General features: G+C 53.4%; 2 protein-coding genes across 17 annotated transcripts in view; both read left to right on the top strand.

Annotated features, from left to right (window-relative positions):
* PLA2G6 (phospholipase A2 group VI) overlaps positions 1 to 5,099 on the top strand; it is a 53,280-nt gene extending 48,181 nt beyond the window's left edge. For 12 of the 14 annotated variants that reach the window (XM_082636362.1, XM_082636364.1, XM_082636356.1 and 9 more), the window contains 5 exons: positions 1,622 to 1,758; positions 2,125 to 2,279; positions 3,468 to 3,635; positions 4,163 to 4,236; positions 4,386 to 5,099. In XM_082636362.1, coding sequence (XP_082492488.1) covers positions 1,622 to 1,758; positions 2,125 to 2,279; positions 3,468 to 3,635; positions 4,163 to 4,236; positions 4,386 to 4,530 — 679 coding nt within the window. In that variant the 3' untranslated portion in view covers positions 4,531 to 5,099. Of the gene's footprint in view, positions 1 to 1,621; positions 1,759 to 2,124; positions 2,280 to 3,467; positions 3,636 to 4,162; positions 4,237 to 4,342 lie in introns of those variants that run through there. The other 2 variants (XM_082636366.1, XM_082636360.1) reach the window with 2 other exon arrangements.
* Positions 5,100 to 5,957: 858 nt separating this feature from the next.
* The window catches only part of BAIAP2L2 (BAR/IMD domain containing adaptor protein 2 like 2), a 28,295-nt gene continuing 13,405 nt past the window's right edge, over positions 5,958 to 20,847 (top strand). Inside the window, exons 1-7 of one of the 3 annotated variants that reach the window (XM_082636110.1) lie at positions 5,958 to 6,103; positions 7,199 to 7,274; positions 7,989 to 8,075; positions 8,560 to 8,621; positions 17,643 to 17,714; positions 17,938 to 18,054; positions 18,898 to 19,044. In XM_082636110.1, coding sequence (XP_082492236.1) covers positions 6,053 to 6,103; positions 7,199 to 7,274; positions 7,989 to 8,075; positions 8,560 to 8,621; positions 17,643 to 17,714; positions 17,938 to 18,054; positions 18,898 to 19,044 — 612 coding nt within the window. In that variant the 5' untranslated portion in view covers positions 5,958 to 6,052. Of the gene's footprint in view, positions 6,104 to 6,367; positions 6,442 to 7,198; positions 7,275 to 7,988; positions 8,076 to 8,559; positions 8,622 to 17,642; positions 17,715 to 17,937; positions 18,055 to 18,897; positions 19,045 to 20,847 lie in introns of those variants that run through there. The other 2 variants (XM_082636111.1, XM_082636112.1) reach the window with 2 other exon arrangements.

The following is a 20,847-nucleotide window of genomic DNA, read 5'->3' as shown; positions in this document are numbered from 1 at the left end:
GCTGCTCCGCGGCATGTGGGATCTTCCCGGACCGGGGCACAAACCCGTGTCTCCTGCATCAGCAGGCGGACTCTCAACCACTGCGCCACCAGGGAAGCCCTAGTCATCAATTTTATACACATCAGTGTATACATGTCAATCCCAATCGCCCAATCTTCTGTGCTTTTAAGATCAAAAAAAATTTTTTTTCCAGCATTTAGCTTTTTGTTCATTGAGAGGTACGTTCAAATAACCTTTCCACAAGATTCTTAGAGGTGGAAAACTAATCTTTTTTTCCCATGCATAGTTTTTGTTCCCTTTTCTTTATATTTTTCATTGTAACAAACACCTTTCTGTGTTAGTCTCAACTCCTTGCTAGTGTAATTTGAAGTGGCTGCAAAACATTCCATTGTTTAGGCACTCCCTCCTATTATTTCCATGTAGAGCATTCACTTTTCACTGTAATAAATTACACTGCATGAATAGCCTTAAACAAAAAGCTTTCATTGTAACCAAGATTATTACTTTAGGCTGGATTTTCCAAAACGGAATTCCCAGATCAAAGAGCCAGGACAGGTCTTCCCTGGTAGCAGAGTGGTTAAGAATCTGCCTGCCAGTGCAGGGGACACGGGTTCGAGCCCTGGTCCAGGAAGATTGCACATGCCGCAGAGCAGCTGGGCCTGTGCACCACAACTACTGAGCCTGCGCTCTAGAGCCTGCAAGCCACAACTACTGAACCCATGTGCCACAACTGCTGAAGCCCGCGTGCGTCTAGAGCCCATGCTCCGCAACAAGAGAAGCCACCGCCATGAGAAGCCTGCGCACCGCAAGGAAGAGTAGCCCCCGCTTGCCGCAACTAGAGAAAGCCCTCATGCAGCAATGAAGATCCAACACAGCCAAAAATAAATAAAGAAAATAAATTAAAAAAAAAAAGAGCCAGGACATTTGTAAGGGTCTGAATACATATTGGTTTCCAAGGGGGCTGTGTCAGTCTACACTCCCCTCAGTATTTAAGGATGTCTGAGTCTCTTGAGACAGTTAGGAGTCTTCTTTAATAGGTTGTAGACTCACATGGTAGAACACTGATTAGGTACCAGAGATGACATGCTGAAAAGTCTCCCCCGACTCCTGTCCTGGATCTGCAGACCCCAAGCAGTCCCCTGTCCCAGAGGCAGCTCACTGCACATGGGTCCTTCCAGAGTTACCCTCTGACCAAGCAGATAGATATATAGAGTCTTTTGGGTTTTGTTTTTAAATAAATGGTGGCATATTACACACACTGTCCTGAACCTTGCTTTTTCCACTTAAATATAAATCTTGGCGCTCACCATCCATCAGTACCTGAAGCAATACCTCAGCCGTTCTCCAGCGACTCAGACCCCACTGCGCAGAGGAGCCGTGGAGCATGAACCATCCCACTGGTGGACATTTAGTTTCCAGTCGTTTGCTTTAATGCCATTAATAGCCTAGTGTGTGCCCATCTCCCCGCACATGTGGGAGTGTCTTAGGATGGGTTCCCAGAAGTAGGAATGCTGAGTTTAAGAATTAGTGCATCGGCAGTTTGGACAAAAATTGCCAAAGGTGGATTGTCAAGGGCGGATGGGTCAGTGGCTTCAGTGTCCTGCACCTTGTTTCTCTCCAGGGTGATGCTGACAGGGACACTGTCTGACCGGCAGCCGGCTGAACTCCACCTCTTCCGGAATTACGAGGCTCCAGAGTGTGTACGGGAGCCTCATGTCGGCCAGAACGTTAACCTAAAGCCTCCAACTCAACCCTCAGGTTAAAACCATGTTTGATGCATCTGTGGGAAGTGATTGGCCCGAGAGGCTGCAGGTTGGTGGATGGGAGTCGCAAGCTTGCTGCCAGGCACCCCCAGCCCACCACCATCCCACCCACTGCCCTGGTCTTCCCTCCCAAGGGTATCAGCTGAGGGCTGGCAGAGCCAGGGAGCCATCAGGCAGGCTGCACCCTGCCTTCCACCAGGATGGCGGGGCCAGACAGCATGGCCTGTCGGTCCTGCTTCTGAAGAGTCCCCAGCCTCACCCTCTTCCCACAGTGCCACGTGTACACATACACACACACACACCCTTAGATCTGAAACGCACATCTCTTGTGCCACTGGACCCCCTCTTCCCCCACCCCCAGAGCAGCTGGTGTGGCGGGCAGCCCGGAGCAGTGGGGCAGCCCCCACCTACTTCCGGCCCAACGGGCGCTTCCTGGATGGCGGGCTGCTGGCCAACAACCCCACGCTGGACGCCATGACGGAGATCCATGAGTACAACCAGGACTTGATCCGCAAGGTGAGAGCCACCTCAGGTTGGAGGGGCTGGACGTGACCGCCCACAGCGGCCTCTCCTGTTTCTGCAAACCTTGACTGTACTCTGGGCTGACTCCTGGGAGAGCAAATGGCTTTTCTTCATGCGTTCATTCATTTGTGCACTTAACAGCAATTTTATGTCACACTCGAACGTGCCTGATTGGTGGTGTCTGCCCAAAGCACTGTGCTAAGAGGGATTCTGAGGCCCAATCCGGACTAGGTGGTGAAGGGTGTTATAATCAATTAACAGCATCTGCTGTTTGTGGGGAGGACAGCATGCATACCAGTATGTGCCAGTTTACAGGCCTAGCCACGCTGCCCGGCCTGGAGACACACGCTTGCCCTTGGGGAGCTCGCATTTAGGGGAGACAGTCCATAAACAAGAACACATCCATCCGAGTGTTTTAGGTTCTGTGACAGAGAACTGTGCAGGGGCCTAGGAGCATCACCCCTGCTGAGAGACATGAGGGCTCAGAAAGGGCTCACAGAGGAGGGGAGCCCATGCTGAGGCCTTTGGGGATGGGGCAGTGCAGAGTCAGTGATCCAGAGGAAGAGAAGCGGCCCTCAGCCCGAGGAGCTTAGTGCAGAGGTGGGCAAGGCCCACTCAGGTTAGGAGAAGCAGTGTGGTGCAGGGGCCTCTGGGTCTGGGGCCTGTCTCTGCCCATGCTTCACTTCAACCACTGTCCAGGGCTATTGATAGTACCTGCCTGGGGACTGTCAGTGAGGCTTCCGTGGCCTCTTATCTGTGAAGCCTTTAGAACAGCGCCTGACCTTGAGTGTGCCCCATCCTTGTTGGCTGTAGTTGTCACTGCGGTCATCACCAAGCCCCTGATGAAGCTGCAGGCGGCAGGGAGGTGGGCGCCCTCTAGGGGCCAGATGTGGAAGGGCAGGCTTCCTGGAGGAAGAGGGAATCAGTGAGAGACTGTGGGATGGGGAAGGGTTCTCAAACATCACCCGTCTGAGTGCATGGGGAGCCTGGGTAGGTGGGTTGCCGAGGTCGCCCAGAAGATTGGCAGGAGAACGTGTTCCGAAGCAAAGGAGAGGCAACACAGGCTGTGCTTCTGCCACAGGCCTGTACTCCTCCTCACAATCCCCCAGGGAACCTCTCTCTTACCCCTGGGTGCCCCCGATCTGTGGGGCAGGCCTCCTCTGACCTGTCCTGTCCCAACAGGGTCAGGGCAACAAGGTGAAGAAACTCTCCGTTGTCGTCTCCTTGGGGACAGGGAGGTCCCCGCAGGTGCCTGTGACCTGTGTGGACGTCTTCCGTCCCAGCAACCCCTGGGAACTGGCCAAGACTGTTTTTGGGGCCAAGGAACTGAGCAAGATGGTGGTGGACTGTGTGAGTATGGACCCCTCCCCAGGCCCACTTCCCTCGGGATCTCAGCCCCAGGATGAGGCTTCCCGTGGGACCCTGGGTGTCATGGGGATGGCAGGGCTCTGTTGATCCTCCTCAGCCAGCTCAGGGCAGGGGGGGTTCCCCTTCCCCTATATACAGTGTCTCAATGCTGGCAGGGACCTTCGGTGACCACCTCCAGTGGGATTTTCAAGCATTTTTTAGCTGTGGATTTCTTCCTTTAAACACAGCCCATGTGGAAGCCCAGAATGTCAGATGGACAAAAGCTAAGGGGGCAGGGAGGTGGAGGCCTGTCCACTCAGCCCCTCCATGCTCACTGACCCTGAACGCTGCCGAGCCACCTGTCAAGGCCACAGACCATGCCCCTCTGCAGTCACTGCAGCCCAGAAAGGGGGATTTGCCCCAAGTCACTCTGCTGTTAGGGGGCTAAGCCAACCTGGAACCTGGGGACCCCAGGCAGGGGCTGTGTGTGTGGTGTGTGCTGGACGCTCACAGAGGCTGCTTCTTACCAGTGCACGGATCCGGATGGGCGGCCCGTGGACCGGGCCCGGGCCTGGTGCGAGATGGTTGGCATCCAGTACTTCAGGTGAGGGCTCTGCTGGCCCCAGTCCCCAGCCTGGACTTTCCCTTTCCCCAAGGAGCTGCTCTGTGTCCCGAGTCCGCCCCAGTCCTAGCTCTCATCCCCTACCCAGGCCAAGTGTCCTGGGGGTGACCCCTCCTCCTTGACCCGGACAGACTGAATCCCCAGCTGGGGACAGACATCATGCTGGACGAGGTCAATGACACGGTGCTGGTCAATGCCCTCTGGGAGACTGAGGTCTACATCTACGAGCACCGGGAGCAGTTCCAGAAGCTCATCCAGCTGCTGCTCTCACCGTGAGGCCGCCGGGCCCCCAACCATCCCCACCCCACCCCGCCCACCCAGGCCCAGCTGGGAGGCTGGGCAGAGCCAGGCCCAGGTGGCTCTGTGTCCACAGACCCGGCCTAGCGGGGCACCGGGCTTCCTGCCTAGGGCTGGTCCTCAGGCCTCTCTCCCCCTCTGTCCCCGCCTGCTGGCACTTTGTGTCCTTCCAGCTTAGAAAGCCTCAAGCCTCACTCAGGCTGCTCCCTGACCCCCAGGGTAGCTCAAACACTAAGGCCTCCCAGAGGGCCCCAGGTTCTTCCCGGGCCCCTGGAGCTACAGAGACCCCTTCTACCCTCTGCCCTCTCCGCTGGGGGGTGCAGCCAGAGAAACGGGCCATCACCACCCCATCGGGAGGGGAAACCTAGGAGTGGGGTGTCCCATTCGACTTTGCCCCTCCACACACCCCAGCCGCCCACCCACGAGCCCTCCTCAGCTCTCAAAGTCACTCCTGGGACTTCAGTTATTCTTCCCGACAGAAAGTGGTTTATGACTGGAGAGGGGCTCCAGGGACTACCCCAAACTGTGAAATAAATGGTTGAAATCTGGTTTGCCTGTGTTGTGTGCACTGTGGCGTGAGTGCCCCCCACCCGCCAGCCCCCCTCAGCCTTGGCTGTCACCTGCCTGTGCCCATGCAGACGGATGGAAGCTCTGGTTACCAGGCTCCGCGAGCCAGGGACACCTCCTCTCTTTAGGCTTCTCCAAATCAGGGCCTGAGGGTGTGCAGAGGCGGCCGCCAGGCCTGCCTGCCCCACGGTGGAGGGCGAGGGAGAGCCCCACTTGCCAGAGGAGGGGATGAGACCCAGAGAGGGCAGGGTGCTCGGGCACCGTCACACAGCAAGTGACCAGGGCCAAAGCGTGCCCGCAGGTCTGTGCGACTCCATGGTTTGTGCTGTCACGTCTCTGGGCGGGTGGCAGCGGGCGTAGGAGCCTCAGCCCCTGGGCTGCAGGTCTCAGGGGCTCAGGGTAGAGAGGGGGCCTGAGAACAGTGACGAGCCATGGGTGCCTTCCGCCTGCAGGGACGGACTTCCAGGGAGGGTCCGGGGGTGGTCACTGCACAGCTCGAGCCCAATAGGGTGGGCACTGCCCAGTGTAGGCAGGTGGGAGGGCGGGGGTCCCTCAGAGCTAGGGGTCCCTGCTGGCCTGGGAAAGGCTCTTCCTTGAAGAGGAGGTGACCCGGGAGAGTGGCCATCCACGCGTGCCCACCAGTCCGCGGCTCAGAGGGGTAAATAATTGAAGCGCAGGTCACACGAACCCGCCCGCGTCACAGAATGCCTTCCCCGCCGGGTCTGGTTACGCCCCAGATCGCATTCTGACATCCCTGGCTGGTGAATAATTAAGCTGCCACCTCCTCCTTGGCCAGCCCTCCATCTCCAGGTCCCACTCTGCAGCCTCCTTCACAGCCCGCTGAGCAGTGGGCATTGGAGGGTACCGACCCCCAGTGCTCCCAGCCTTGCTAGTGCCACCAGCCTTCTACTCAGTGCCCGGGTGCACCCACTCCATGGCCCCCGAGATGGACCAGTTCTACAGGTCCACCATGGCCATCTACAAGGTGAGTGTGTGCGTGGCCCAGGCCCCGGCTGCCGCCCCCGCTCCCAGGGCTCGAAGGTCGGCCAGCTCTGGAGGACAGAGAGTGAGCATAGCAGCAGTTTGTTCCAGGAAAGAAGGCCCAGAACCAGGCTGAGCTGAGCAGTGGGCATGGGGGTGGGCATCCCTGGGGGCAGTCGGCCACTCCAGCCCCAACCTGAGGCTCCCAGAGCACAGGTTCATCCAGTGAGTGACAGGACTGCTGAGACAGACTCCCAAACACTGGATGAAGCAGGACAGGGCCCAGGGTGGCCTTAGCTGGGAGCAGGGGCCCTGCCCGAAGAGCCACCTGGCCACCCCAGGGTAGGGGAGTCTCTCTTTGTCTCTTTCTCTCTGTGTCTCCCTGTCTCTGTCTGGTTTCTGAGCCGCTCACTCAAACTTTCTACTCGACTCCAGGGGGGTTGCTGCAGTCTCCATAGACATTTACTGAGCACCTCCTGTGTGCAGGACGCTTTCAACATGTAAACCTCACAACACCCTATCTTTGGGGTAGAAAATAATCGCCCCATGTGATAGATAAGAAAACTGAGGCCAGAGAGGCCAAACAGCTAGTTCAAAGTCACCAAGGGAAGAAGAGGGGCTGCTGAGATTTGAATCAAGACCCAAGTCTAAGTCCTCTACCCAGAGTGCTCTCCAGCTGGCCATGGCCTGCAGCGGCCCAAGGGACCCGGCCACAGTCTTGCTCCCCAGGGGCTCTTCTTTGAGCAGGGCAAGGTCTGCCCTTGCCCCTGAGGTGGCTGAACTCAAGGCAGCGTTGAGCCACGCCCAGCTGGGCGCTGTGACAGACCACAGGCTTCAGCCAGTGGGAGGAGAACCTTCCAGGTGCAAGTTCCCTCTGGGCAGGTGGTGATCTGGAGCCGGCCAAGGGGACCCCGGTCTGGATCCTGGCCTCTGAGGTCCTTGCAGCCGAGAGCCAGAATTCTGGGTGACTCCAAGTTTCTAGGTGGGCTCCCACGAGTCAGGCTTCTCACTGGGGTTGGGGGTGCCCTGATCCTGAGGCCCATCATTCAGTCTTCCTCTCCCCATCTCCACCCTCCCTCCCATCACCCTTGGACTCCAGAGCATCATGGAGCAGTTCAACCCCGCCCTGGAGAACCTGGTGTACCTGGGGAACAACTACCTCCGGGCCTTCCACGGTGAGTGCCCGGCCCTGCAGGCTCTCAAAACCCCGACGACACACACTTCTCTATGTCACCCTGATGCTGCCACTGAGCCCACTCCCATACCCAGGCCACCTCTGCACCCCCAGCCTGGCACCCCGACCAGCCCCCCTTCCAGCCACCTACAGCCAGACCTCACCACTCGCTCAGCGCCTGTGCAAACAGCTCCCATCTCCCCCATTTCCCAGCAACTGCCCCACCCCCAGAGCTAATCAGCAGAGGGTTGTGAGCCACCTGCCGGCTGGACAAGCCAGGGACACACCCAGAGCTGAGTGTCACCCAATCCCTCCCCGCCCTTTAGGACTTCAGAGTCCTCACAGCAGTGACCTGAGCCCGTGCCACCCCCAGCCCCACTTCGTGCCTCACAACACACAGATGCCCGCACCCCGCCCCCTCCCAGACAGACACAGGCCGAGGCCCTGCGCTGGGGGCAGCTGCCCTGTGCCCTGCCGCGCAGGGAGAGCCCATCCCCCGCTTTTTCACCCCCCCTCCTCCACCCCCCCTTCCTCTGGCCAATGCCACCTCTCCACACACGCCGCCCGGGGCACCCCGTCCCTCTCACACACACCTACGCCAGAGCCCGAGGCATCCCCTCCACACTCTCTCCTGCCACAAGGAGAGGCCTCCAGAAGTGGCGAGGGGCACATGGAGGAGGGGTCTGGGGCTGGACGCATCCCTCTCTCCGCGCAGCTCTGTCTGAGGCGGCAGAAGTGTACTTCAACGCCATCCAGAAGATCGGGGAGCAGGCCCTGCAGAGTTCCACCTCACAGATTCTGGGTGAGGCACGCCTCTTCCCCCCCCATCTCCCCCACTCGTCTTCTTAGGCCTGGGGGACAATCCTCCTAGCCCCCTCCCCCTCCCCTGGCCTCCTCCTGTGTTCCAGGCTCCGGGCCCCCATTTGCCTGCCTCCCTGGTGCCTCCCCTCAGGTCCGGGACCGGCCTTGCCTCCATTCTCAGGTCCCAGAGAGGGTTCCTTTTACAGTCTGGCCCTTGCAGGAAGTCCCCCCCAAAGACACAGGTCTTGCAGCCCAAGGCCCAGAGCCCAGGTTCTTGTTCTGGAGCCAGAGCCCCTCCCCTCCCCTCCCTGTAGGACTTTGCCAGGGCTAGGACAGGTGCTGCCAGAGGCCCTGAGTCATATGAGGAATCCCTGGACTTTGCTCCCCAAATCCAGCCTTGGGCAGGCCCTTCTGACAGCTTCTGGTGGGAGGAGGGCGGGCAGGGTAGGTCCCCGCACTGAAGCTGCTGCTCTCCGTGCCTCCAGGTGAGATCTTGGTGCAGATGTCCGACACCCAGCGGCACTTGAACTCTGACCTGGAGGTGGTGGTGAGTCCCAGACCCCACAGCCTGGAGGGGTCACTTGGGAGAGTGGGCTGCGTTCTATGGGGGACGAGGGCCTCCACACCCTTCCTCAGAGAGGACTTTGGTGACATGACAACAGCGGCTGCCCTTTTGGGCACCTGCCAGGGCCCGGCTCTGCTGGGCACATTTACCTGCACATCTTGTTCAAGCTCCAGCAACCTGGGAGGCAGGTGCCATTTCTATCTCCATTTGACAGAGGAGGAAACTGAGTCTCAGGGATCTAGCCACTTGCCCAAGATTCCAGAGTGAGTGGAGGAGCCAGGAAGCGAAAGGACCGTCACCCACGTGCAGCAGGCCCTGCCCCTACCTGCCTCCCCAGGGAGCAGCCAGTGATCTGACCTTACACACCTAGGAGAAAACCCTTCCACAGCCCTGCCACCTGCAGAGCTAAGCCCAGCCCCTCGGTAAGGGGTCCCAGGTCCTGCTGAGCCAGCAGCCTCCCTGGCACCCCAGTCACAGCCCAGCCAGCCGGAAGAGCTGCCCTCTGCAGACACGCCTGGCGTCCCCACCGTGGGCTGCTGTCACGCTGTTCTCTCAGCCTAGGACCCACCCACCCCCACCCCCACCCCTGCTGGCCTGCACAGTCACCCCCTCCTCCAGGAAGCCTCCCCTGACTCCTGGGCAAGTTCAGTCTCTCCTCCCTCTGGACTTCAACAGATGCTTCTATCCATTCTTAGCAAGTAGTGGTGAAGAAAACCAGCTCTGCAGCCAGAGCACCTGGGTTCAAAGCCCAGCTCCACCAGTTACTGGCCTTGTGACTTTGGACAAGCTACTTAACCTCTATGTCTCAGTTTATCTGTGAAATGGAGATAATCATAATAACTGCCTTGCAGGGTTCTTGTGAGCGTTGTTAATTGTGTTAATAAGTATAAACTATTGACCTTGGCACCTGTAGCCTTCTATGTACCTTAGCTATGATCATTAGAAGCAGAATTTACCCCCGTCTCTATCCCTGCCAAGACTGAAAGCTGTGCCAGGGCTGGGACGCGGTCTTCTCTGTAACTCCAGGGCCTGGGACAGGGACCTGGCACCAAGCAGGGCTTCACTGACTGGGAAGGAAAGAATAAGCTTTGAAAAGGGAGCGGGGCTGGGCCAGAGGGAGAGGAGAAGAGAGGGCCTTCCAGAGGTTGCCGTGGGCTGAGCATGTGCAGAGCGTGGCATCAGGCAGAAGAGAGCCGGGGATGGGAGGCAGGCAGAGAGGGAAAGGTGGGCGGGGCTGGGCGTGAGGAACCTTGGAAAGTTCGGAAGGAAATTTCAACTAATCGTGGAAGTGCACAGTTCTCAAACGTGTGTGTGGGAAACCACTGGAGGTCTGGATAATCTTTGGGGACACCATAAAACACTCATCAGTTTGGTAACCATGTTGAAATGGGGAACAAATTCACCAGCAGAAAACGTGCATCCACTACACTCGATAAAACCAGGACCCTGGGTCCCTCTCCTAGGCACTTTGAGGCTTAGCGCTAAGCCCGTGCCACCTCCTGGGGCTTGGGCGGGGAGTTACAGAGCACGGGTCACGCTGGCAGCCTGCAACTTCCTGTCCTTGTGTTTGATGGCTCTCCATGTCACCTGTGGCACACCTGGGCTGGACGCGGACAAGTGTCACCCAGGCCTGCTGTGTAAGGAGAGCTGCCCTCTTTGGGTACCAGTGTCTTGGCTGTGACAACAGGGCAGGGCCCTTGGCCAGAGCCATACTGGGCTGAACACACCAGAGGCCACCTCCCCCTTGGGCTCATTCATTCAACAACTATTTACTGCCCTGTGCCAGGTACTGCTATGGGCACTGAGGATACAGCAGACAAAACCCCCTGCTCTCCCCAAGGGGGAACCAGACAAAACCCAGGACAAGTAAGTGAGTACAGATGTGATGGGTTAGGTGCAAAATAAGCTATGGAGAAAAATAGACCAGGGAAGGGGGGTAGAAAGTATTGGAGGGATGCAATTTTTAACCGATGCTCAAGATGAACAGCACTAGAAAGGTGACATTGAGAAGAGGCCTGATGGAGGTGGGGAGTGAGTGGGAGACACCTGCAGGAAGAGTGTTCTGGGCAGAGGGATCAGCACATGGGAAGGCTTGAGGAGGCCCACGTGGCCAGAGTGGAGGCAGCGAAGGCCAGTGTGGAGATGACCAGCCGCTAAAGGGGCCGGGCCTTGAGGGCATTGTTGGAACTCCGGCCATGCCTCTGAGTGTATAGAGCAAAGGAATGACAGGATCTGACTCAAGTTTGGTTTTCAAAAACCAAATCTTTTTTACTGTAAACTAAAATACAGGCACAGAAAGTGTCACTGAACAAATTCGAACTTAATGAATCATTATAAGGCAAACCACCTTTGAAACTCCCACCCGGGTCAGGAACTTTGCCAGCCTTTCCTGGAGCCCTTCTACATGCCCCCATCAAATCACAGACCCCCTCTTCCTCCAAATGTGACCACTGGTCCGACACTGCCTTGTGTTTCTTCGTAATTGATCACCCAATTGTATGTCCCTGGATGCTAGAATTTGTCTTGCTCTCTCTTTTTTTAAATATGTCTTTGAGTCTCTTTTAATCTACTGGCTCCCCCTCCATCCCTTTTTTTCCCTTACCATTTATCTGTTGAAGGGCCTGGGACCTTTTGACCTGTTGGTTTTCCAAACACTCCTCATGCAGCTCAGCTTGTTCCTCTGTCCTCTGGACCCAGAAGCTTGATCACACTCAGGTTCCATCTGTTTGGCAAGACTAGAGTGGGTGCTGGCTTCTTCCATCAGGAGGCATGTGGCTCCTGCCACCTTGTGACAATAACAACAATGGAGGCTGTGTGTCCACACCCACTCATACGTGGGAGTTACAAGATGCTGCTATTCTGCTGCTCTTTCACTTATGAATTGGAATATTTCTCTAAAGAGACGTTTCTTCTTATGTGCTATTTTTTACCCAGTGGCATGCTTCTTATGGGAAAGACAGGATAAAGGCTTATTCCCGCCTTGTCAGCTTTCAAGGTCATGTATTTGGGGCTTCCCTGGTGACGTAGTGGTTGAGAGTCTGCCTGCCAATGCAGGGGACATGGGTTTGCGCCCCGGTCTGGGAAGATCCCACATGCCGTGGAGTGGCTGGGCCCGTGAGCCATGGCCGCTGAGCCTGCGTGTCCGGAGCCTGTGCTCCACAGCAGGAGAGGCCACAACAGTGAGAGGCCCGCGTACCGCCGAAAAAAAAAAAAAAAGGTCATGAATTTGCTCCCTGTCATCCTCTGAAGGTGACCGGTTAGCTTTATTTTTTTACTAGTACCATCATTATAATATTTTTTAGTATCTAGTCAGTATCATAGATCTAAACATATTTGTTGTGTTTTACTCCTTTGCAATCATTATTTCACTGAAGTTGAAAATCTCCCCGCTCTGACCAGCAGAAGCCTCTTCAGTCTGGCACACGAGTCCTTTGGCGTAACTCTCATGGTTCGGACAGTCTCCTTGCTATCCAGCCTGACAAGATGTTCTGCCCACATCTGGTACTTTGCTGCTCTACACATAGAATCAGCCATCTCCCCATGAAGCCCTGTTTTTACTTTTTGCTTTTGGTGGAAAGTGGTATTTCAAGACCATAATCTGGGCACTAGGGATGTCCATTGGGTTGATCGTTGCTCCTAGCCTTTTTCAGTGGCCAGTGCTATACAGACATACGTACATACATATGTGCATATAATAGATATGCTACATATGCCTCGATACATAGATATATGCCTAGATACATACATATATACGTAGATACATACACACATGGATACATACATACATTTGCACAAACATATATATACACATACATACGTGACAGTACATATAGTTAAAGATAGAACACTTCATAAATTCATACTGATCTTCCAATTCAGATTCAGCACTAGATTTTTACTTAACCTCTTCCCTATTCCACCAGTATCTCTTTTGTTCCACATCAAGAATCCTGATTCTTGGGAATTCCCTGGTGGTCCAATGGTTAAGACTCCATGCTTTCACTGACAAGGGTGTGGGTTCAATCCCTGGTCAGGGAACTAAGATCGTGCAAGCCGTGCGGTGAAGCCCACCCACCCCCCCAAAAAAGTCCTGGGCTTCCCTGGTGGCGCAATGGTTGAGAGTCCGCCTGCCGATGCAGGGGACATGGGTTTGTGCCCTGGTCCGGGAAGATCCCACATGCCACGGAGCAGCTGGGCCCGTGAGCCATGGCCGCTGAGCCTGCGTGTCTGGAGCCTGTGTTCCTCAATGGGAGAGGCCACAACGGTGAGAGGCCCGCGTACCGCCAAAAAAAAAAAAAAAAAAGAATATCCCATAGTTACCGTTTGCTTTATCTCATGTTACATATACACAACAGTCTCTGAATAATGATAGTAATTCTACCACCACCAATATGGTTTCTGAAAGCTGTTAAAATCTGTTTTACATTTGCTCTCCCCAGCCTCTCCCCCCTTTCAAAATACAGGCGTGCTTTGGAGATATTATGAGTTCTGTTCCAGACCACCACAAAAAAGCAAATATCACAATAAAGAGAGTCACACAAATTTTTTGGTTTCTCTGTGCATATAAGTTATGTTTACACTACACTGTAGTCTATTAAGTGTACAATAACATTATGTCAAAAAAAAACAATGTTCATACCTTAATTTAAAAGTACTTTATTGCCAGAAAATGCTAACCATCATATAAGCCTTCAGCAAGTCGTAATGTTTTGCAATAGTAACATCAAAGGTCACTGATCACAGATCACCATAACAGATTATGACAATAATAAAAAAAGTCTGAGCTACTGTGAGAATTACTAAAATGTGACACAGACACAAAGTAAGCAAATGCTGTTGGAAAAATGGCACCGATAGACTTGCTCGACGTAAAGTTGCCACAAATCTTCAATGTGTGAAAAACGCGGTATCTGCAGCTGCGCTTTGTCTACACTGTCAGGACCCAGAGCTGCTGCACCTTGCTTGCTCCCCTTTCACCCTCATTGATCTTTGTTTACAAGTAACTACATATTTAATGTTCACCTCAAACCGCATGTCCATGTCTTTCTCGTCATTTTGGCCTTGTTCTGATTGTCCCCCCAGGAAGGGCTCCTGTGAACAATGTTCTCTGAGTTCTGACACCAAGACAACAGCTTGTTCTCCTTATACTTGAAAGTCAGATTTGCTGGATATAAAATTCTTGGCTCACATTTCATTCCTTCCTTCCTCCCTTCCTTCCTTTCTTCTTTCTTTCTTTCTTTTCTTTCTTTTTCTTTCATCTTGAATGTTGCTGTTGAAAAGTCTGATAATCTATTCCTTCCATTGTAAATCACTTGCTTTTTTTGCCTTAGATGCCCAATTTTTTTCTTTTTCTTATATCTAGTAACTTTTCCAGACTATGTCTTGATATTGGTCTGTCTGGGACAATATTCTTAGCTATGTGGTGTACTCTTTCAATATGTAGTTTGAAATCTTTCTTTTTTTTTAATTTCAGGAAACTTGTCTTGAATTACAAGTTTTAGACTTTTTTTTTGTTCTCTTTCTCTGCGTTTCTTCTTCAGAGACTCTTATTATCTGTGTGTTAGACCTTCATAGCCTATCTTCAATATTTGTCTCTTCCTCTTGGCTGAATGGAGCCCATATTGTCATATGGATGAGACTGGAGTTTGGGGGAGGATCTGGGCTGGGACATACATCTGGGAGGCATCAGCCAGTGGGCTGCATGAGCTCACCAAGGGAGTGGTGTAGATAGAGAAGGGAAGAGGCCCATGGCTGAGCCCCGGAGCAACTCAACCTTCGTGGACCGGGGAGATGAGGGGGACTGAGCAAAGGACAGAGAAGAGGCAGCCGGGGCGTGTGAGGAAAACAAGGAGAGGGTGGTGGGCTGGAAGATGAAGGAGGAACTTGTCTCAGGAGGAGCGAGTGGCCAACTGTGTCCAATGATAATGAAAGGGCGAGTTGGGTGAGTCCTGAGAATTGATCATGGGGCTTAGTGAGGTGCCGTCTCGGTGATTTTGAGAACAACATTTTTGCTGGCGTGGTGGGGCAGGAGCCTGATGGAGGGTGTTCAAGAGCAAATGGGAAGAAAGGAGCTGGGGTCAGCCCCCAGAGACAATTCTTTCAAAGGGATTTTCCTGTATCAAAAGCAAAAGGATTTCTCAAGTTACTGGAATAACTCCATACCTAGAACTTACAGTGCATGTTCTCAGCAGTGGGTCTGCTCTCAGCTTCTGTACTGAGGGGCTCACAGGACCCCACTAATGGAGCGTGTCCCAGGGGGAGGGGAGCAGGGCACGGCAGCCTCTGTTCTGACTTGCTGGGAATTCTTCAGCCTCCCCTGGGTTTGGTGTCTTCCTTGTTTCAGAAACCACCTGCTAATTATAGGCAGTCCTGTGGTTCCCCCACAGCAAGAGTTCAAAGTTCTCTTCAAGTATCAACATCTTATTAGATCCATTTCTTCGGGAGCTTGACGACTTTCCATTAACCCACTGATGCCTGGGCCCCGTCTGATTGGGGCATCCTGGGTCTGTGTCCTCTATGCTGTTGGCGATCACAGCCAAGCCCTGGTAATGAGAAGAATTACAACCCACCTGTCCTGCTCTAATGCATGTTTCCGTGGTGTGACTTAGTCCCTACGCGACTAGAAGCCAGAGCCGTATCCTATGACATGGAAGGTGGCTTGTTCATAAGTGACATTTCCTAGGCAGGGGAGGGGAAAGTTAGGAATTAGGAAGAAAGGTAAAGCCCCCAACTTGTCTGCTGCACTGACAGCAATAGCCCTTCAGGCTGCATTTTAAGAACTTTTTTTTTTTTTTTTGCGGTACGCGGGCCTCTCACTGTTGTGGCCTCTCACTGTTGTGGAGCACAGGCTCCGATGCGCAGGCTCAGCGGCCATGGCTCACGGGCCCAGCCGCTCCGCGGCATGTGGGATCTTCCCAGACCGGGGCACGAACCCGTGTCTCCTGCATCGGCAGGCGGACTCTCAACCACTGCGCCTCCAGGGAAGCCCTAAGAACATTTTAAAAGAGCTCCTGCACTCAGGCCTCCCTGGGGAGGACAAGCACTCCCAGCCTCCCGGGTCTCTCAGCTGGGGGTGGGTGTCGCAGCCTCCCATTTCCACCATCATGACAGCCCCACCTCCTCCTGCATCACCTCAGCATGCCAGCTCTGCAGTAATTCAGGTGTTGCCAGTGTGTCCATTCTATTGGTTTTGTGCATTTTTAATATTTTCCACGGCCTTAGGCGTGGTTCAAGTTCATCTCTCCAGGTACCATTCACCATCTCTCTTAGTGCTCTGGTTGCCAAGTTGCCTGGGTTTTGAGCATCAGCCCCAATCCTGCATCTTCCATAAGCCCTGTTGTTTATATCGGGCGATTTGGCAGGACGTGGCAGTTTTCAGGAACATATGTCTTGTGTTGGAACAGAACCTTCAACTGGGAGGTATAGGTCAGGAAGGCTCACTTCCTTACTGCCTGGATCCAGCAGAAAAGGGCCCCCATGGGGCAGAAATAGGGACTCAGAGAGGTTTGTAACACTGATCCCGTGCCACCCCCCCAGAACACACACTGGCAGCCACACTCAGGGGTTTAAGGCCCGGCTAGTCCTGAGGGGCCCACACCAAAGCTCCCTTATAGACCAGTAGTTAGCAAGGTTTCAGAAACATCTATGGAAGAAAAACTGAGAACTTTTATAATTTACTGGTCTTTCCTGACGACCGGCATTCCTTTTCCTGAGGGACAGAGCTGCCACAGCACAGCTTGGGGACCCCCGTGGCAGGAGGCAGGATCCACCCAGAGTTCTTTTTTTTGTTTTTAAAGTCTTTATTGAATTTGTTACAATATTGCTTCTGTTTTATGTTTTGGTTTTTTGGCCGCGAGGCATGTGGGATCTTAGCTCCCCGACCAGGGATCGGACCTGCACGCCCTGCATTGGAAGGCGAAGTCTTAACGACTGGACCGCCAAGGAAGTCCCCCACCGAGGGTTCTTGAGCAGGGACTCCTGAGGGGAAAGGTCAGGCAGACAGAGAAGGCTGAGCAGAGTTGGAAGTGTCCCCAGAGGCGGCAGCAGGATGGGAGATGCTCCTCTTTGCAAAGAGTACAGATGAAAGGATTTAGGTCTGATGTCCTAACAACACGGAGTGACCCAGGGAGCACTGATGGGGGACACAGGGGAACGTGCCAGCTGACCACCAAGGCCCACAGAATCACGCTCATTGGGTTCTAGGGCCGGACCTTGGGGACCATCTGGGCAAAACTTTCCCATTACAGATGGGGAAACTGAGGCCCAGGGAGGGGCAGCAACTCATCCAAAGTTACAGGGCAAATTGGAGGCAGAACCAAAACGGCTAGAACAAAGCTTTTCTGAGCCTGAGCCCAATAGCCTTCCTGGTCCTCCTGGTCACCCAGGTGGTCAGCCACCTCCTTCTCACCTGTCACGGGAACCTGCCACCCCAGTGAAGCCCTCAACAGTTGTGAGCTCTTTTGCTGGGCCAGGCCCAGCCCACGGTGCCGGGGACTCAGAGATGGGACAGACCTGGTTCATGCTGCCCATACAAACGGGCTGTGACCAGGGGCCCGGCAAGAAATTCCATCTTATGGCTGGAGGAGCGAACAATGAACAAACAAGTTGTACACATGCCAGAAACAAAATGAGAGAGTGATGAATTCTGCCTGAGGAGTCAGGAGGGCCTCCCAGCAGAGGGGGAAGTGAAGCTGGTATTTGAAGACTGGTAGGAAATTCCAGGCATAATCAAGGCACAGACTGAGACTAAGAACCGGAAGATGTCGACACATTTATGGAGGATGTGTTTCAAGCCAGGGACTGCACTAAATGTTTTGTATGTTTAACCATTTAATCCTCCCTCCAAATAGGTGCTCTTGTTTTACCCATTTTTCTGATGATTGGCGAGGTGCCTGGTGTGTTAGGAACGTAGTGGGCAATGTACTGGAGTGAGCAGTGCAAGGAACTCTGGGGCCTGGGGATGATAGGGCCGCCCTGATCACCCCCACCCTGCACTCCACACAGGTGCAGACATTCCATGGAGACCTGCTGCAGCACATGGAGAAGAACACCAAGCTGGACATGCAGTTCATCAAAGTGAGTCTGGCCACGCATCCTGGCCCCACAGCCCATCACCAGCAGGACCGTCTCTCCCCTTTTGAGGGATGGGCACACTGAGGCCAGCGCTGGGCATTGACTGGCCCCAGGTTATACATGCTCCCAGCTGAGCCCCTGCCCCTGTCCAGTACTCTGGCCCATAAGCCAGGTGCCTTGAGCTCTTTGACACGGGGGTCTCCCTCCTCTCTCCACCCCATCCAAGGACAGCCGCCAGCACTACGAGATGGAGTACCGCCACCGAGCCGCCAACCTGGAGAAGTGCATGTCCCAGCTGTGGCGTATGGAGCGCAAGAGGGACAAGAATGCACGGGAGATGAAGGTGCAGGGGCTGGGGGGCAACACCGGGCTCCGAGGGGACCCCCAACACCCGTTGGCGCTCTCCCACCCAGCACCAGCCCAACCCCAGGAGCGTGTCTTGCCCCACCCTGTGTGGCAATCATAGCTGGAGAGGTCAGCCAGCCCCTGGCAGGTGGGCATCACTGTCTCAGGGACACCCTCAGAGCCACTCCTTGTCCTGTCACTGCCTGGCCCTCCCCGCATTCCCCTGGCCTCCTTGCCTTCTCCTACTTCATTGAGAAAACCTGAGGCCCTCAGTCTCGCTGCTCCTGATCAAGGTAGCAAAGGCAGAATCCACCAGCAGCCCCGCCAGCCTCCCCCTCCCTCCTGCCCCCTGACTAAGGCCAGCCCCTCCTCCCAAGCTCAGGGCCCCATCCTTGGCCTCTGTCTCCAAGACCTCTATCTCCTTTCCTGCCTCCTCTTCTGGCTCCTTTAATAAGCTCATATCTCTCCTCTTTGAAATCTTCGCTCCCAAGTAGGCGGTTATTAATCAATTAATTTGCATTTTCATTAAACCAACTCTCTTAGGCCTCACTTCTGTGCTTGGCCCTGTGCCTGGCACTGGGGACAGAAGGATGGCTCAGACACCAGTCCTACCTGGGAGAAGTGCCCGGGCCAGAGGGCAGGCAGAACCCAGGCTCATGAGGATGAGGATACACATGAGAGGGCAGGCCCAGAAGCGAGGGCAGGCTGGGTGCTCAGGGGAGGCTTCCAGGAGGAGGTGGCTGGTTCAGGAAGGAGGGAGAGGCTTCAGACAGCTGGCACCCGTGGGAGTGGGATGAGGGACACACCCCCTGCCTCCAGCCAGAATCCCCTTTTCCCCCAGGAGAGCGTGAACCGGCTGCACGCGCAGATGCAGGCCTTCGTGTCTGAGAGTCAGCGGGCAGCTGAACTGGAAGAGAAGCGGCGTTACCGCTTCCTGGCTGAGAAGCACCTGCTGCTTTCCAACACCTTCCTGCAGTTTTTTGGCCGGGTGAGCTGGGGCTGGGGGACAGCTAAATGAAGCCTTCTGGGGGCTGTGCTGTCTGTGAGCTGGCTGCGTGGGAATTCCCCTCCCTTCCTCCCCATTCCCTTCTTTCCTTCCACCCTGGAGATATTTATTTTACTTATTTACTCTCCCCATCTATTTCTTTATTCGTATCATCACATATTCATTCATTTATTGTCATGATTTTTTTTTATTCTCACATTCACTAATAATTCCTGCATTTATTCATTCATGTATGGACCATTTATTTTTTTCAGTCCTGTTTACATATACTCACTATTCACAAAATCATTAACTCATAGGTTTATTCAATTACTGTCTATTAATTTTATCATGGTATTTAAATCTTCTATGGTCTTGCTTTGTCTGATCTGCTAGACCATTGTATTTCTAGTGGATTTTGCTTTCTGCATTTAGCTGCCATGTTGTTTAGTGTGGTGGGGATTATGACTTGACTATTATACCTTCTCTGTAAATACTGCCATTTATGTATATAATATATCTCATAATCCAGTCTGATACTTTTAATTCCACTTTGACATTACTATTGCCCTTCCTACTTTCTCTTTTCTTATCTTTAAGTGTTTTATGTTACAAAGATATAGCTCAGTTTTGACTTTTGACCAGTCTGACAACCTATGTCTTCCAGTAGGAGAATTCAGTTCATTCCCGTTTAACCTAACAACTGATATACCTGCTCTATTCTTTCTGGATAACTTGAGTTAACTGTATTTACTTTGTCGTTTCCTCTTTTTCTCCCATTCTTGTTCTTGTCAGTTTGATAAAATATACATTCCTCTGTCAACTTTAATAATATAATAGCCAGTTATTTTACCAGCAAAAGCAAGTTTATTCAGGAATAGTCAGAGGAACTGCAATTCACGATATGTGAAGTATGGCAGACCACGCGCAAATCCAGAGAACAGGGATTGACAGCTTGTTTTATGGGGGAAAGAGAGGAGTTGGGAGGGGCTGTAATACCCAAAGAGTCCATTGGAGGAAGCTGGGAGTCCAAAGTATGGAGGTTTCTCATTGGTTGGGCTGCTACAGTCTGATTGGCTGGGCTGTCACAGGGGTCGGGGTTGGGGGAGAAGTTTTCTTCTGCTGCTGGATAACAAAGTAGGCAGCAACTTCCTGTGGGAGATGTAGGCTTGCTCCTCTTCCTGCTTGGAATAATTGAGGCTACATAGCAGGGTATGTGAGCTCCCCCTACAGGCCTGCCCCTACCCCAATTTTAGCTGAGATTCATTTAATTTATTTAATTCCACATCCCTCTCCCCTTTATTATTTTGGAAAGCCTATTGTTCTTTTCATCTCTGCTCATGATGACCTCACTCTGTGAACCTCATAATCATATATATTTGTCTATTATGTTTTTCAAAAAATAATGCCGCCCCCCCAACACACACACACACTACTTGGTCCTTTGCTCCCCTCACCCCATAAGAGAAGACCTTGAGAAGGATTTTCCTGCCCTCCCTGGTGCTCTAAGATGAGGCTTGTAAAGTCTGTACTCCTCTTCTCATCCTTCCAAACCACCACCTCTTGGTTTTGCCAAGAAACTTCAGGACTTTTAGTTCCAGACCCTCACTAGTCATTTCTTTGCAGCATGGCCCTTCTACCTCAAGAATCTGTACTTAGATTACATGTATTACCATGGCCAGTGCACCACTATCGTCCACTAACATTTCACCACACATAGGATCAGACACAATGCTTACCACTGTTTTCAATCCTTTTCACCTCCCACTGTCTTGAGGTTTCTGTTTTGATTAATTGGCATGGCTG

The sequence above is a fragment of the Mesoplodon mirus genome (genome assembly GCF_964341445.2).
Source record: "Mesoplodon mirus genome assembly, chromosome: 11".
NCBI classification, from domain to species: Eukaryota; Metazoa; Chordata; class Mammalia; order Artiodactyla; family Ziphiidae; genus Mesoplodon; species Mesoplodon mirus.
Note: the sequence above shows the minus strand (reverse complement) of the source record. Positions and strands in the feature narration are given on the sequence as shown.